The sequence below is a fragment of the Lissotriton vulgaris genome, chromosome 4_1 (assembly GCF_964263255.1).
Source record: "Lissotriton vulgaris chromosome 4_1, aLisVul1.2, whole genome shotgun sequence".
Taxonomy (NCBI): Eukaryota; Metazoa; Chordata; class Amphibia; order Caudata; family Salamandridae; genus Lissotriton; species Lissotriton vulgaris.
In genome coordinates, this window is record NC_141691.1 from 1,990,495,106 (window position 1) to 1,990,511,982 (window position 16,877).

The following is a 16,877-nucleotide window of genomic DNA, read 5'->3' on the forward strand; positions in this document are numbered from 1 at the left end:
TTCATTGCCCAAACAAGTGAGGGCACACAGGGTGCCAGGCTGTGGCTCCTCACCGAGGGCATGGAGGGTGCCAGGCTGTGGCTCCTCAGTGAGAGCACGGAAGGTGCCAGGCTGTGGCTCCTCAGTGAGCGAACGGAGGGTGCCAGGCTGTGGCTCCTCGCCAAGGGCACGTAGGGTGCCAGGCTGTGGCTCCTCGCCGAGGGCACGTAGGGTGCCCGGCTGTGGCTCATCGCCGAGGGCACGGAGGGTGCCAGGCTGTGGCTCCTCGCCGAGGGGACAGAGGGTGCCAGGCTCCTCGGGGTGCCAGGCTGCGGGGGGCGCACTTGCAGCTGCCCTCAAAGTGAGGTCTTGAACCCCAGTAACCCTGCCCTTTTCCCTGCAGGATCATGACAGTGAGCTGCCAGCAGTGCCAGCGGGCTCCCGCCGAGGGGTGCCAGCGCCCTGCCCACCGAGGAGACCCGCCGAGGGGCAGCGTGGACAGACCCTTCCGGTAGACTGGCACTGCCCACACTCTATCTCGCTCTCTCTCCCTCTCTCTCTCTCTCTCACATACACTCTCCCTCTCTCTCCCCCCCTCTCTCTCTCCCTCTCGCTCTCACATACACTCTCCCTCTCTCTCCCCCCTCTCTCTCTCCCTCTCTCTCCCACATACACTCTCCCTCTCTCTCCCCCCTCTCTCTCTCCCTCTCTCTCCCACATACACTCTCCCTCTCTCTCTCCCCCTCTCTCTCTTTCACATACACTCTCCCTCTCTCTCTCTCTCCCTCTCTCTCTCTCACACACACACTCTCTCCCTCTCTCGCCCTCTCTCTCTCCCTCTCTCTCTCTCTCACACATACACTCTCCCTCTCTCTCTCTCCCCCTCCTCTTCTCTCTCCCTGCCTCTCTCTCTCTCCTTCTCTCTCTCTCTGTCTCTTTCTCTATCTCCCTCTCTCTCTCACACACTCTGTCTCAGACACCCCCAAGGCCTGAGCCACATGTTTTGACTCTTTTGCTCCTTTTCCTCCCAGCTCCACCAAAGGCGCCTCGAAGGCGCGCAGGGACCTTATGAACGCGGAGGTCCGGGCCCTGCGGGAGCTGCTGCCCCTCCCGGCTGAGCAGAGGGGGCGCCTTTCCTACCTGCACACCATGGGCCTGGTCTGTCTGCGCATGCGCAGCCAGAGCTTCTCTGAAGGTGAGTGCGGGGTCTGAGGGGGCGCTGGCCCAGGGGCGGGGGCTCAAGGGGCAGGGGTTCAAGGAGCAGGGAGCAGGGGTTCAAGGAACAGGGAGGAGGGGTTTAGGGAGCAGGGGTTCAAGGGGCAGAAAGCAGGGGTTCAGGGAGCAGGGGTTCAAGGGGCATGAAGCAGGGGTTCAAGGGGCAGGGGTTCAAGGAGCAGGAAGCAGGGGTTCAAGGAGCAGGGGTTCAAGGAGCAGGAAGCAGGGGTCCAAGGAGCAGGGGTTTAAGGGGCAGGGTGCAGGGGTTCAATGAGCAGGGAGCAGGGGTTCAAGGAGCAGGAAGCAGGGGTTCAAGGAGCAGGAAGCAGGGGTTCAAGGGGCAAGAAGCAGGGGTTCAAGGATCAGGGGTTCAGGAAGCAGGAGTTCAAGGAGCAGAGGTTCAAGGAGCTGGGGCACATGTGGCAGGGGTTCAAGGAGCAGGGGTGCAGGGAGCAGGGGTTCAAGGGTCAGGGAGCAGGGGTTCAAGGAGCAGGGGTTCAAGGGGCAGTGGTTCAAGGAGCAGGGGTGCAGGGAGCAGGGGTTCAAGGATCAGGGAGCAGGGGTTCAAGGAGCAGGGAGCAGGGGTTCAAGGAGCAGGGGTTCAGGAAGCAGGAGTTCAAGGATCAGAGGTTCAAGGAGCTGGGGCACATGTGGCAGGGGTTCAAGGAGCAGGGGTGCAGGGAGCAGGGGTTCAAGGGTCAGGGAGCAGGGGTTCAAGGAGCAGGGGTTCAAGGGGCAGTGGTTCAAGGAGCAGGGGTTCAAGGAGTAGGGGTTCAAGGAGCAGGGAGCAGGGGTTCAAGGAGCAGGGAGCAGGGGTTCAGAGAGCAGGGGTTCAAGCAGCAGGGGTTCAAGGTGCAGGAAGCAGGGGTGCAGAGATCAGGGGTTCAAGGAGCAGGGAGCAGGGGTTCAAGGGGCAGGGGTACATGTGGCAAGGGTTCAAGGCCTCACCTCTCTGGTCTGGGTTCCAGGTGCCTTCGAAGGCGTGTCGGGTTCGAGGACGCCCCCCGCGGGGCTGGACTTCCTGCCCGCCCTGCCAGGGTTCATCATGGCCCTCTCCGCCCAGGGCAAGCTGGTCTCCATCACGGACAACGTCGTGGACTACCTGGGCTACACCATGGTGAGTATCCCTAGAGCGCCGCACACTACCAGGGCGTCGAGGCGCTATGCAAGCTCTGCGCTATGCTACCTAGGATGAGTCAGAAGGCCCTAGGCCGTGGTCTGGCTAGCGGGGGCGAGTACTGGCTAGCAGGGGCGATTGCTGGCTTGCAGTGGCTAGCAGAGTCTGGGGTTGGCTAGCAGGGTCGGCTAGCAGAGGCTGGTGTTGGCAGGCAGGGGCCGGGGTTGTGGCTAGCAGGGTCTGGTGCTGGCTAGCAGGCGCTGGTGCTAACTAGCAGGGTCTGGGGGTGGCTAGCAGGGGTTGGTGTTGGCTATCAGGGGTCGGGTGTTGGCTAGCAGGGGCTGTGGTTGTGGCTAGCATGGTCTGGTGTTGGCTAGTATGGTCTGATGTTGGCTAGCAGGGTCGGCTAGCAGGGGCTTGTGTTGGCAGGCAGGGGCTTGGGTTGTGGCTAGCAGGGGCTGGTGCTGGCAGGCAGGGGCTGTGGCTAGCAGGGGCTGGTGCTGGCTAGCAGGGTCTGGGGGTGGCTAGCAGGGGCTGGTGTTGGCAGGCAGGGGCTGGGGTTGTGGCTAGCAGGAGCTGGGGTTGTGGCTAGCAGGGGTTGGTGCTGGCTAGCAGGCTCTGGTGCTGGCTAGCAGGGTCTGGTGCTGGCTAGCAGGGGCTGGTGCTGGCTAGCAGGGGCTGGTGGTGGCTAGCAGGGGCTGGGGTTGTGGCTAGCAGGGGCTGGTGCTGGCTAGCAGGGTCTGGGGGTGGCTAGCAGGGGCTGGTGCTGGCTCCCAGGGGCTGGGGTTGTGGCCAGCAGGGGCAGGAGTCGGCAGGCAGGGGTTGGGGTTGTGGCTAGCAGGGGCTGGGGTTGGCTAGCAGCATGTTCTCGTGTGTGTGAAGTCGTGTGTGGATGAGGCTGTGTCTAGGTGGGTGTGGCCTGGCTGGAAGGGGATTTGCCTTGTCTTAGCTTTGGTTCGGCTACCTATGGCTAGTAGGGGGTACTGTGGCAAGTATGAGGGGTGGCTGAGCAGCCAGGCCATTGATTCCCTACTCAGCCCCTGACTCAGTGTGTGACCTTGGTGATAAATCACCTCAGCTCCTGTAGTTGCCTGTAGCTCACCCTCTTCTCCCTCCACAGGTGGAGCTGCTCGCTCAGGGGGACTCCCTCTTTGACCTCATTCAAGACTCGGAGGTGCCGGAGGTGCAGAGAAGCCTGCGAGAGGCAGAGGGCGCGCCAGGCTCAGGTGAGTGCCCTCAAGTAGCTCTGGCCTAACCCTTCCCTCAGGGTCTCTCATCCCTCTTTGAAACTCTCCATCGCGCCCTCTCTGTGAGACCCTCGACCACTCCCTCAGGGACTCTCAATTCTGCCCGTGTGAGACAAACGTCTGCTCCCTTAAGGCATTTATTTATGAGGTCTTGCAATACTTTTGCCCCGCAGTTGCGTCACTTTTTGTGCCGCCCTGCGGCGTAAAATAAATGCACCATTGCGTCATTAAACAAAGTGAGACATCTAAGCCAATGAGTCACTTTGTAAAACCTTGTGCTACATTATACCTGCGCCAAGTATAATGTATGCAGGGGAGGCGTGCCCCCGCAATAAAGGGTCATAGAAGCATGAGACCCTTAATCACTCACTCAGTGTCTCTGCCCGTGTGAGACCTTTCCTTTCCTCTCCTCCCCTCTCCTCTCCCTGGTAATACCCAGAACCCCACCCCGGCGCTGCCCAATCAATCAAGACTACTTACCCGTGAGAGTCTCAAGGCGCTACGAGGGGGGGGTGCTGCTACTGCTCGTAAGCCCAGGGCTCTAACCCTGCCTCTCTCCCCGATGTTGCCCAGGGCCCTCACCCTGCCCCCCCTCGGTGGTGTCCAGTGCCCTCACCCTTGCCTCTCTGCCCCCACCCCCCCCCCCCCCGGTGTTGCCCAGGGCCCTCACCCTGCCCCCCCTCGGTGGTGCCCAGTGCCCTCCCCTTGCCTCTCTGCCCCCCCCCGTGTTGCCCAGGACCCTCACCCTGCCCCCCTCGGTGGTGTCCAGTGCCCTCACCCTTGCCTCTCTGCCCCCCCCCCCCGGTGTTGCCCAGGGCCCTCACCCTGCCCCTCCCTGGTGGTATCCAGTGCCCTCACCCATGCCTCTCTGCCCCCCCCCCCCCCGGTGTTGCCCAGTGCCCTCACCCTGCCCCCCCTCGGTGGTGCCCAGTGCCCTCACCCTTGCCTCTCTGCCCCCCGGTGTTGCCCAGGACCCTCACCCTGCCCCCCCCCCCTCGGTGGTGTCCAGTGCCCTCACCCTTGCCTCTCTGCCCCCCCCCCCCCCCGGTGTTGCCCAGGGCCCTCATCCTGCCCCTCCCTGGTGGTATCCAGTGCCCTCACCTTTGCCTTTTTGCCCTCCTCAGAGACCAGCTTCGTGGCCCACCTGCAGAGTGAGAAGACGCTGCGCCTGCAGCACAGGGGGGACCGGGCAGTGCTGGTCCGGGGCCGCTTCCTGCCCTCCACGGCTGGCGCCACCTTCCTGGCCCTCTGCACCCCCCTGGAGCCCGGGTCCGAGGAGCCAGGCCTGCCCCACAGCGCCTCATTCCGGAGCCAGCACACCCTGGACATGCGGCTGACAGAGGTGACGGACAGGTGAGGCAGTGTGCGCGGGCATGAGGGGGCAGGTGAGGGTGTGTGCAGGGGCATGTGGGCAGGATGGGGCAGGTGAGGCAGTGTGCGGGGGCATGAGGGCAGGAGGGGGCAGGTGAGGCAGTGTGCAGGGGTATGTGGGAAGGAGGGGGGCAGGAGGAGGGCAGGTGAGGCAGTGTGCGGGGGCAAGAGGGCAGGAGGAGGACAGGAGGGGGCATGTGAGGCTGAGAGCAGGGGCATGTGGGCAGGAAGGGAGCAGGTGAGGCAGTGTGCAGGGGCATGTGGGCAGGAGGGGGCAGAAGGGGGCAGGAGGAGAGCAGGTGAGGTAGTGTGCGGGGGCAAGAAGGCAGGAGGGGGCAGGTGAGGCAGTGTGCAGGGGCATGTGGGCAGGAGGGGGCAGAAGAGGGCAGGAGGAGGGCAGGTGAGGCAGTGTACAGGGGCAAGAGGGCAGGAGGGGGGCAGGTGAGGCAGTGTGCGGGGGCATGAGGGCAGGAGGGGGCAGGTGAGGCTGAGAGCAGGGGCATGAGGGCAGGTGAGGCAGTGTGCAGGGGCATGAGGGCAGGAGGGGGCAGGTGAGGTCATGTGCCAGGGCATGTGGGCAGGAGGGGGGCAGGTGAGATTGTGAGCCAGGGGTGGACGTGGGCAGGGGGAGGACACGTGAGGTCATGTGGCAGGGCTATGACGGGAAAGGTCACGTGCCAGGGATCGTAAACAGCACACGGACAGGGTTGCGGGCAGGAGTGCAATGGCTCAGTGGCGTCACTAGGGTTGGTGTCACCCAGTGCGGGTAACTCATGGTGTCACCCCCTCATGACTTACATCATGAATCCATGATGCCCCCCAGATACCCGTACACGGCTTTACACAGGGGCTAAAATGCACATGGCACCCGTGTGTCATGTGCAGCTACACACATGTCCTGGACAGTACAGGACACACACTATGCATGGCACCAGTCTACCCTTGCCCAGTTAGACACAGGTTTACTGGCAGCACAAGAACCCTACATGCCCGTTCAGGGCTACACTGTTTCCGGGCATAGCATGTTATGTCTGCACGGACTCAGAAAGATGCGCACAGTAACATATGGTAACATGACACCCACGTGCAACTCATAGTCAGTGGGCAGTACGTTACACTTGCACACAATAGCGCAACTACAGATCAAAGCAGTTTACTGGGTATATCGCACGCTCAGACACAAGGAGCACAGGTTGTAATCGTCAAAGGGCATACTTTCAAACACAGCGAAGGGAAGAATGGGGGTGCCACTTACCAGCTGCAGAGGAAGACAAGCGTGCACCTGGCGCTGCAAAACCCTGGTTCACTTCCACGGGTCGGTTAGCCAGAGTTCATCCTGCAGGGACTTCTTTTTCCTTTGGTTTTCCTGAAACGATTCCTCTTGCCCGCATTGCAAGAATCTCAGGGGCGGAATCCATCCTCCCCTTTCTTGGTGTTGGGTCAGGTAAGATTTTTCAGGCCTTGGAGTGTTTAGCACGCCACTTTTCTCTTATAACACACTGTTTGCTACCTTCACATTTTGTTTGCTTTAGATACTTGCACAAGTGCCACCATTGCCTGCGTAACGTTTGTTCTTGTGCTTGAGTGTCTGCCATATTATGCAGTATTATACCTCTAATTGTACTGTTTTCTCTTGTAACCTGCACACATCACTTTTTCCTCCTGTATTGCAGCGTTTGCTACCAACCTTATGTATTTTGTTTGCTCACAATTGTCACTTTTGCCACAAGTAACTAAATGTTTGCTTTTGTAATTTGTTCACTTGTTATTTTCTAATCATCATGTATCATTAGAGTTCCTATTGTGAATCGCTCTGACGCCTCTTCGGGTAAAGTCCGCGCTATATAAAAAGCAATAAATAAACTTTTTGGGGCTCGAGGATCGGCTACTGCAGGAAGGGTTGGCGGAGGGGGCCTCTGAATGTCTCCCCCTGGAGCGTTAGGAGAGGCAGGAGAAAGCCATCAATCACTGTGGAGACAGGCATGGGCAGCGCTGCCTCTGCTTCAGCATTCCGCCTCCCAGAATAATATGCTGCTCTGTGCTCCCCTCCGATTGCCAAGGACAGGAAAGTGAGAGCACGGGCGTTATGTCCCGCGGTGCGGCTGCAGTGTAGAGGGTACGGGAGGATGTGTAGTGAGCTGCTGAGCGCCGTATAGTGCAGACAGCACTGTGTGGTGCAGAAACCACGGGGTGATGCCCACTGCATTGTGCGGATGGGAGGCGCGCAATGGGCACTGGACATAGAGTCAGTACATAGTAAGCGCTCCGATGCCCTGTCAGGGGTAGTAAGCGCTATATAAATGCAATTCCAATTCCAGAGCAGCCAGAGACCTACGTGCAGTGGGGCCAGCGCTTGATATTGCAGGAGGGTGGCATGCCGTGAGCGCGGAGTACAGAGCCTGGCACCGCAGTGCAAGGGGGCGCCGAAGGAGGGTGTGCAGCAGATGCACCGGTGGGCACGGGGGCACGATAGGTGTCATCCTGCAGGGGGATGTTGGATAACACGTGAGTGACTGTAGTAGTGATATCCATTGGGGAGGAACGCAAAGTAATGCATTGTGTTTTAATGTTGCCACCCATGTGAACTCTCAGCCACCTCGAAGCCCCCACCGATGCGCTAGAATTGCACGAGCATAGAAGAAATGCAATAGTTGAGGGCCAGGGCAAAGGGTGTTCTCGGTGGTACGCATCCTGAAGAGCAGAAGAGGTAAGTTTGAGGCAGGAAAATGAGGGAGTTTCGAGAAGTGAATGGGGTGAGGCAACGAGGAGGCAGGGTGTTGTGCATGACTCGGGATCCAAGGTGAGATGGCGGAGGTACGTGGAGGGCAGGATCAGGAAACAGGAGCCCTCGTTGTCTGGCACATGAGCCAGGACTCGGCCGGGCTTCTGGAGAGCATTAGCAGCCAGCCCGCGCTGTTACTTGTAAAGAAGCTTTTTAAAACGTCAGGTCCGGGAGCCACGTCACGACGTGACAGACGTTTCGAACGTCATTGACGTCCGGATGCTGAAAAGCCATAGCCTAATAATTGGGACAATAATTTTGGCCGGCGGCCGGGTAAGGTTCGACAGACAGAAATATAATTTTGCATTTTGGTGTCACGGACACGGACTCCGTGAAACCAAAATGCAAAATAATATTACTGTCTGTCAAACCTTACCCGGCCGCCGGCCAAGATTATTGTTGACACGGACCATGGTGTCACCCCTTTGATGGTGACACCCGGTGCGGTCCGCACCCCCCGCACCCCCCTAGTGACGCCACTGGCTGCCCCCTTTGGTCACGTGACTCCCAAGGACAGGAAGCAGTGATGCTGTGGATGTGAACTTGTGAAGCACAATACTGTATTTCACGTGCTTCGGCCACGCCCCTTCTTACATAGGTCGCGCCTCTTTTGAAGAGATCTTTGGGCCCGATTAACAGAACTAACTTGAGACAAAATCCTAAATTTACTACCATTTTGGTATTCACAGAAGGCACTTAGTAATCTCGGTATTCACAGAAGTTAGGAGTCCTAACTTTATTTCTCCTAAACTGAGAAAAATCCTAACTTTAACCTCATGGCTGCTGCTGACGGCCAACGCACTACCTTTGTAGTGCTGCGCACGTCCGTTGGCCGTCACAGCCCGCCCGATCAATAGAACGTTCCGCACTAGCGCGGAACGTTCGGTGCAGTTGAGGGGCTAAGACTTTCGGTATTCACAGGAGGCATTTAGAAGTCCTAAAGTTAGGACTCCTAACTTCTGTGAATACCAAAATGAGTAAGCGCCTTCTGTGAATACCAAAATGAGTAAGTGCCTTCTGTGAACACCAAAATGGTAGTAAGTTTAGGATTTTGTCTTAAGTTAGTTCTGTAAATCGGGCCCTTAGACATGTCTTAGGTCACGCCCCCTTTCATCCCATGTTAAACATCAGGTGACCTCTAACCTCTTGATCCACAGCGTGCTTCATCACCTTGGGTACCAGCCGAGACAGCTGATTGGTCGCTCCTGGTACAGCTTGCTTCATCCCGAGGACCTGAGCCTGGGGGCGGACCGGCACCGGGAGCTGCGTAAGTAACACTACAGCCACACATGAGTGACACTACAGCTGGCCTCACATGAGTGACACTACAGCAGCCCCACATGAGTGACACTACAGCCGCCTCACATGAGTCCACTGCAGACCTCACCTGTGCTCATCTATTCCTCGCCCCTACCCCCCTGACCCTCACACCTTGGTGTGTGAGACCGCTGCAGGCCTCAGCTGTGCTCATCTCTCCTCGCGGCTACCCCCTGACCCTCACATCTTGGTGTGTAAGACTGCTGCAGGCCTCACCTGTGCTCATCTCTCCTTGCCGCTACACCCCTGACCCTCACACCTTGGTGTGTGAGACCGCTGCAGGCCTCACCTGTGCTCATCTCTCCTCGCCCCTACACCCTTGACCCTCACACCTTGGTGTGTGAGACTGCTGCAGGCCTCACATGTGCTCATCTCTCCTCGCCCCTACACCCCTGAACCTCACACCTTGGTCTGTGAGACCGCTGCAGCCCTCACCTGTGCTCATCTCTCTACCCTTGACCCTCACACCTTGGTGTGTAAGACTGCTGCAGGCCTCACCTGTGCTCATCTCTCCTCGCCCCTACACCCCTGACCCTCACACCTCGGTGTGTGAGACCCCTGCAGGCCTCAGCTGTGCTCATCTCTCCTCGCCCCTACCCCCTGACCCTCACACCTTGGTGTGTGAGACTGCTGCAGGCCTCACCTGTGCTCATCTCTCCTCGCCCCTACACCCCTGACCCTCACACCTTGGTCTGTGAAACCGCTGCAGCCCTCACCTGTGCTCATCTCTCTACCCTTGACCCTCACACCTTGGTGTGTGAGACTGCTGCAGGCCTCACCTGTGCTCATCTCTCCTCGCCCCTACACCCCTGACCCTCACACCTTGGTGTGTGAGACCGCTGCAGGCCTCAGCTGTGCTCATCTCTCCTCGCCCCTACCCCCCTGACCCTCACACCTTGGTGTGTGAGATTGCTGCAGGCCTCACCTGTGCTCATCTCTCCTCGCCCCTACACCCCTGACCCTCACACCTTGGTCGGTGAGACCGCTGCAGCCCTCACCTGTGCTCATCTCTCTACCCTTGACCCTCACACCTTGGTGTGTGAGACTGCTGCAGGCCTCACCTGTGCTCATCTCTCCTCGCCCCTACACCCCTGACCCTCACACCTTGGTGTGTGAGACCGCTGCAGGCCTCACCTGTGCTCATCTCTCCTCGCCCCTACACCCTTGACCCTCACACCTTGGTGTGTGAGACTGCTGCAGGCCTCACCTGTGCTCATCTCTCCTCGCCCCTACACCCCTGACCCTCACACCTTGGTGTGTGAGACCGCTGCAGGCCTCAGCTGTGCTCATCTCTCCTCGCCCCTACCCCCTGACCCTCACACCTTGGTGTGTGAGACTGCTGCAGGCCTCACCTGTGCTCATCTCTCCTCGCCCCTACACCCCTGACCCTCACACCTTGGTCTGTGAGACCGCTGCAGCCCTCACCTGTGCTCATCTCTCTACCCTTGACCCTCACACCTTGGTGTGTGAGACTGCTGCAGGCCTCACCTGTGCTCATCTCTCCTCGCCCCTACACCCCTGACCCTCACACCTTGGTGTGTGAGACCGCTGCAGGCCTCAGCTGTGCTCATCTCTCCTCGCGGCTACCCCCTGACCCTCACATCTTGATGTGCACACTGCTCTTGTCTCACTTGTGCCCTTTCCTTCTATCCTCAGTCCGAGGCGGTGGCTCTGGTGAAGTGAAGTTTGTCGTACGGATGCTGTCTGAAGGACTGACCCACACGTGGGTTCAGGTCACGGCAACAAGAGAGAGACATGGGCAGACCATCGGCTGTATGAACCGGATCCTCAGGTGAGACCTCCCACACACACACTCTCACACACAGTGTGCACACCTTTTCATACACATCGACCATAGCTACCAGAGCTTCTGGCATTGTCATCCCAAACGCTGGTGATCACACAGGGCCGCCTCGTGCCAGGGTGCACAAGTGCGTGTACGGTTCTTTACACAGGATGTCTACTCTTAGAATCCATCTTCCTATGCCTAGACAAACTCAGAAATGTCCCATGCTTTGGATATGTGCTGTGAAATGCAGCACAAGTACATGCATAGATTTATTTGTATGAGAAATAAACCAATTTCCCCTTCTAATGCCTGTAGGCAGGTGCTTTTGATGCCCAGGCCACCCTTCTCTAGCGCCTAGTGATATAACAGATGCTTTCCTTTATGGTAAGTGAGATTACAGCCAATGTGTGGAATTCTCTCCCTCAACAGCTCTCTAGCCTTGTTTTCCATGCCGCCTTTAGAAAAGCACTGACAACTTGCTTTTCACTCAGTAATCTCCAGACATAGCACAGAAAATTATTTTTTTGCTCTTTTCTCACCTGAATGACCTAAGGGCATATTATCAAGAAGGGCGTTAAAATGATTGCCGCTTTAGCCAGAAAATGGGCTTCTATCGGAATTCACAAGGGCATATTATCAAGCCCATTATTGCCGCTTTAGCAGCAGTTTCCTGCCGCTAAACCGGCGATAATTATAACGCGGTTCTTGATAATATGCGCCCTAGTCTTTTAGCGCATTGACGCCTTCCGGTATGTGTGCGCTTTGATAAATCTCATTTTATTTCATAAGATTTAGCCATAAGTCGAGGGGCGCTGTGAACCCCTCTTTGTGTATCTCTTTGTCTCTGAGTGAACTGTCTCTCATAGTCAATGATTTTTGTTCCAACAGTGCAGAAGAGGCCTGCTACCTGCGTCCGCAGCACCTGACCAGTAGCGCCAGGAAGACCACCACTGGCTCATCAACGGAAGGAGGTCAGCAGTCCAGGCCTGGAGAGAGCAGCGACCACAACAACTGGGGTACACTTCCAGGGACCCTCAAGCGGAAGGGCGCCTCCAAGGACCGAGAGAGCAAGCGTGCTAGAGTGCTGCAGACCAGCCCAGGGGTCTCCCCCAGAACTTCGTCCCTTCAGACGCAGACGGAAGATCCTTTCCTGGACACATCCTTTGCCTTCACCCCTCCATACACCCCAGAATCCGACGCTTCTGGTCTCTCGGGGCTGACCAGCTCTGACTCCCCCTGGTCTGACACAGCAGCCCTTCCTGCAGAGTCCTGGGACCTCCGCACTCACTCCTGCCCAGACATGTATTCCTGGCAGGTTCTCGCAGACCCTTTGGCACCAGTCAGAACAGCTGCTGCAGCTGACAGATTGGAAGGCACCGCTGCCTACACCATGGTGGAGCCCAGCCTGGTGAAGGAGGACTCCAGCACCTTCTCCTCATCCCTCTTCCATGCCCTGGTTCCCGACTCTCTGCTGAGTCCCCATGAGGAGGACACGCTGGTGGCTGAGTCGGACTTCTACCCAAACAGTGCTGAAGAGCTTGAGGGCTTCCTTTCATCTCCAGGAGACCACGGCCTCCACACTCAATTCACTTCACCATATGATGCATACCAGGAACTGGGAGGAGAGCGGAGCATGGACACCACACAACACAACTTCAGGGCTTCTCCACCCGGCAGTGGAAGGCCCCAGTATATGGACCACGAGTGGCAGGAAATCAGCCTCTTGGCCTCCCAGCTGAGGTGCATGGCGGAAAGCTTCTCTGTGTACAGCAGGCCGGCCCACCAGGAACTGCAAGTGGTGGCTTCTCCGAGTGGTTGGGGGACCTCTACGAGAAGACACCATGGCGATGACCAGGACCCCACTCTAGATGAAAGTGCCATAACCAGCATCCTTATGGACCTCTGCAACGAGGGGGACAAGCACAATGCCCCGGTGGCGGTGGAGAAGAGAGGGGGCTCTTGCACTGTGAGCCTTTACACACCTGAAGGTTTCCCGATAGAGGCCCCCTGCCCGGAAGGACACCCCTTTGTGTGTGTGAGGAGCGCCCCTGAAGTGTTCATGACTCCACCAAGCTACACCTCTGAGGAGTATCCACTCAATGACTTTCTGCACTTCGCGTTTCATCACGGTAAGGGGCAGTGAGGAGATGACACAGATCACACAACCCTGGTCTGGAGGGGATGGTCAGGAAAGTCCCCTGATGAGGTGGGATAAACAAGAAGGGATTGAGGCCAACTCCAGGAGTAGTCAGAGAAAGATGGTACCCAAAAACAAGTCATGCTCTAGGGATGCTAGAATGTGGGTAGATGGGTCTGGGGGGCAGGGCAGTGGAAAGGGTCTTGGGAACCTCACCCAATGAGCTCCACCCTTCTAGAGTACAAAGGGGGTGCAGAGAGATGGAGATATGGGGTCAAAGTGAGATATTTCATGAGCAGAAATCAGGGTATTCCCACTGGTGAGAACTCTGCAAGAGTGTCTTCTTGTGCAAGAACATGTCTCGAAGGATTGAGAGAAGATAGACAGTCCAGAGAAGAGAGTCTATGGCACACCTCTAGAAGGATTGAGATGAGTGAGACAGTCCAGTGAAGAGTAGACGCCTTTAGAGGCCCACAGGCCCCCATCTCTTTGTGGGTACACCCACACATATCTCCCCAGCCCTCTTTCTGGGGGTTGCTGTCTATGTGGGGGGAGAGGGTCTGTACAACTTCCTGTCTCTTTTGTCTGGCTTGGCTGCAGTACTTCTGGCTGTCTTCTGGTACTCATGTCTCTCTGTCTCTTTTCTTGGCAGGTGGTGAAGAGTCCATGTTCTGAACTAAACCTGAGGCTTACCTGCTTCGAGCTGTATGGCACAGTGCCAGTCGCGACCCTGGCGCTTGGGTCTCTGCGGGGCATGGCACGGATGCAGTGAACGCCAATCCAGGAGCCCACCATCAAAGATGGCTGACGACCGAGCTCTGATGGGACTATCCCAGAACTCACCCCGCGTGACTGTGGAAAGAATACTGCCCCTCCCCCGCTGACTGCGGCAGCCACAAGACCTGGAGCTTCTGAACCAGAAAGACTGTCTTTCTCTAAATCAGACCTATGATATGAGGGCCCTGCATGGAGTCTGGGGATGGACCTGCATGGAGTCTGGGGAGGGATGGTGGTCCTTTAATGGAGTCTGGGGACAGCCGGACGGACCTCAAGGGAGTCTGGGGTTGGACTGAGATCCCTTCATGCAGTCTGGAAATGTACTGAGAGCCCTTCATGCAGTCTGGGGATGGACTGTGGGTCCCTCATGGAGTCTGGGGACAGACAGAGGGTCATTCATGAAGTCCGGGGACAGACTCCACAGAGGAATGGCTGAGTAACTGTATGGAACCTGAGGAGGGGAGAAATACCCCTTGTAAATCTACCTTATTCAAAGCTGTGAGACACCCTCTTTGAGGCGTGAAAAGACTGCCCTTAGGAGAGCTCTGAGGGTCATTGTGTGAGAGCCCCTAACCAGAGCTCTGAGTGACCCTGTGTGAGACCTCCTGACCAGAGCCCTGAGGGACCCTGCGAGACGCCTGGTGGAAGACTGTCGTCCACAGAGATCTGGAGGCTCTGTGTGAGGTCTGAGAAGAGAGTACCATGAACAGAGCTCTGAGGGCCCATGCCTGACAGCAGTTCAGCCTGATGCCTGAACAGAGGTTGTCCTACAACAATTCTCAGGGCTGAGGGATCCTCACAAGTTCAACATGTAACATTTCGAAGCACTTCGCGTGAAAATGAGGGAATATTGTCATCTCGCGCGCAGAATGCCCCGTACCAAAAGCTCTTATTCAATACATTGTTATTTAGAACTGAATATTACGCATTATTTATATGTTTTTTTAACTTATTTTTATGAAGGAGTTCATTTTTATACTGGATATATATTTATGTATTTTATTGTGCATTTTATACCTATTTGACAATCATGAAAAGCTATAATAAATAATAGCATATTTTTAATATTTGTGTACTTATTGGGTTATCACCCCATTCCTTCCGCGCCGAGTGCTGGCCGCAAGTCAAACAGAACAGACTTTTCTCAAAAAACAACATATTTCCAGCCACTCCTGTCTGTCTAGCCCTGAGTCACTCCATACAGGCTCCCATTAGCTATAGGATATAAGTAGTGGCATTTTTTAAAGACCTAAAGAGAAAACCCACCTTAGTTCTGCTTGGACCGTGGGGGCGGGGGGGGGGGGGGGGGGGGGGGGCGTTGGGGAGGGTAACTCCGGACATGAAAAGGGCTTAGCGGGTGCAGACCAAAGTAGTACCCGCCTGTTACTTCCCTTCTGTCTGGTGAACCAGCTTATAGGAGCATGGTTTATACGTTGACAGAATACCTCCCGAACAAGTATTAATGTAGTGCACAGACGGCCCCTTTAAAGGCCAGGCACTCTTTACGTCTCACCTGAGACCACACGTGCTGTAGCTTGTAAGATGTTTTGTTAACTTAAAGGGGGCTTGGATCCCACCGACAGCTTATCATCTGTAGGCTTCATTGTCACTCTTATTTACTGGCTCTTTATTCATCAGTGCATACTGGTTTCACTTTCTCTTCGTTTGTTTCTCCCTTCTGTGGAGCATGGACTAAGTACCGATTACTTTTTTTTAATTAGCGTCTTCCTCTCCTTCTGCTGGAATTGGGATACTTTTTTTCCCTTCTTACCCACTTGTTGTTGTTGCTTGTTCTCCCATCCCCCTCCTGGGTCAATGCTTGCCCGTTGTTACGTGTCCCCCTCCTGCATCGTTGCTTGCTCGGTCGTCTGCAAAGTCAAGTGCGAAGTCTCATACTGTGTCTTGAGATTTACCGATTGACAGGGTGCCTCTGCCAATTGGATCCAGTGCCTTTTTTCAGATGTTGTTATGAGTGTGGTGAGTATGACTGTGTGAGTAAGTTTGTGACAGATTGTTGGTTACCAGGGGTATAATTATTTTGGTGAATTGTGTCTTTTGTATATAGACTTGTATCTTGTATTATGTATATATTGATGTGTCTTTCTTTCTCTTTTGAATGTAATACCAATGTATTTGGACATTTGAGATTCATACATCTACTATGAAATTGGTTATAAATCAAAAAACAAAAAACTTTTGTTAAAAAAATGAATTTCTTCCTCTTGAATTAATATGAAAAACGATCATCACTAAAAGAAACAATAATTTGGAAATAATTAATAAAACTTTATACTTTTCTAAAGAAAGTAAATAAGACTGCTGCATATTTGTCACCCATACTGAATTGATTGCTAAGCAAAGAATAGAAAAGTATATATTTGTACTAAAATATTGTGGCCATCGAGGGAAAATTGTTCTTCTTATTGTGTTTTTTCATTCCCCTCCCTTTCCCTGGCCTAATTCAGTTTTGAGGGGGTCCCATTAATCTTGCTGTCGGTCGTCATTGCCTCCCTCTCCGCGTTGTAGCTTGCCCCTCCCCCAATATTACTTGCCCTGTGACTCCCACAACTAACAAGCTACAACCAGTTTTTGCTTGTCCCTGCCACCCACCACAATCTCCCTACCACCTGTTGCTTGCCCCGTCCCTTCCTCCACAAAAAAACGCATTGACAAAGCCGAACAGCTCTTGCATACGTGTCAGCTATTTGGCCTCATCGATGTGTTTTCTAGCCATGTTGTGCAGAGGTGCAGCTGCTGTGCAACATTGTTGCAAGTAAAATAAAAAAACTGCTGTCACAGAGCCAGGGTTGACCGCGTTATAGTGTTTTTTTTGGTTTTTTTTTGGTGTAAGATTTTTATTGAAAATTGCCATCAAGACATCAGCAGTACATCTTGTCATTCGTAAATGTTACATAATAAATCAACGGTTCGTACTGTTACACAGCTATTCAGCCGACAACCTTCCGGTCCGGCAGCAAATACTTGATATGATGCGAAATGCAGTAAGGATATAATGATTGAATATGTAAAATCTTACTTTTTTAGGTCTCGGCTAAACGCGCGGAAGCGCGTTGTCGCCGAGAACTTATTGTTAGCGAGTGTGCTTCCCAGGAGACACTCCTGGCCGCGCGCATCGCCTTGGAGGC

At 55.4% G+C, this 16,877-nt stretch overlaps 1 protein-coding gene across 1 annotated transcript; it reads left to right on the forward strand.

The window, feature by feature from the left end:
* Window positions 1-386: 386 nt before the first annotated feature.
* Window positions 387-13,629, forward strand: LOC147724809 (uncharacterized). Its single transcript, XM_086918112.1, has 9 exons — window positions 387-490; window positions 1,011-1,174; window positions 2,163-2,311; window positions 3,432-3,537; window positions 4,683-4,911; window positions 8,869-8,978; window positions 10,685-10,820; window positions 11,706-12,946; window positions 13,607-13,629. Exons 1-9 carry the CDS (start codon window positions 387-389, stop codon window positions 13,627-13,629), a joined length of 2,262 nt encoding a protein of 753 aa, XP_086774238.1.
* Window positions 13,630-16,877: the final 3,248 nt, after the last annotated feature.

Coding starts and splice junctions, on each gene's coding strand:
- LOC147724809 (XM_086918112.1), top strand. CDS start 387: ATGACAGTGAGCTGCCAGCAGTGCCAGCGGGCTCCCGCCGAGGGGTGC. Junction 8,979..10,684: donor GGACCGGCACCGGGAGCTGC/GTAAGTAACACT, acceptor TTCTATCCTCAG/TCCGAGGCGGTGGCTCTGGT. Junction 10,821..11,705: donor TGTATGAACCGGATCCTCAG/GTGAGACCTCCC, acceptor TTGTTCCAACAG/TGCAGAAGAGGCCTGCTACC.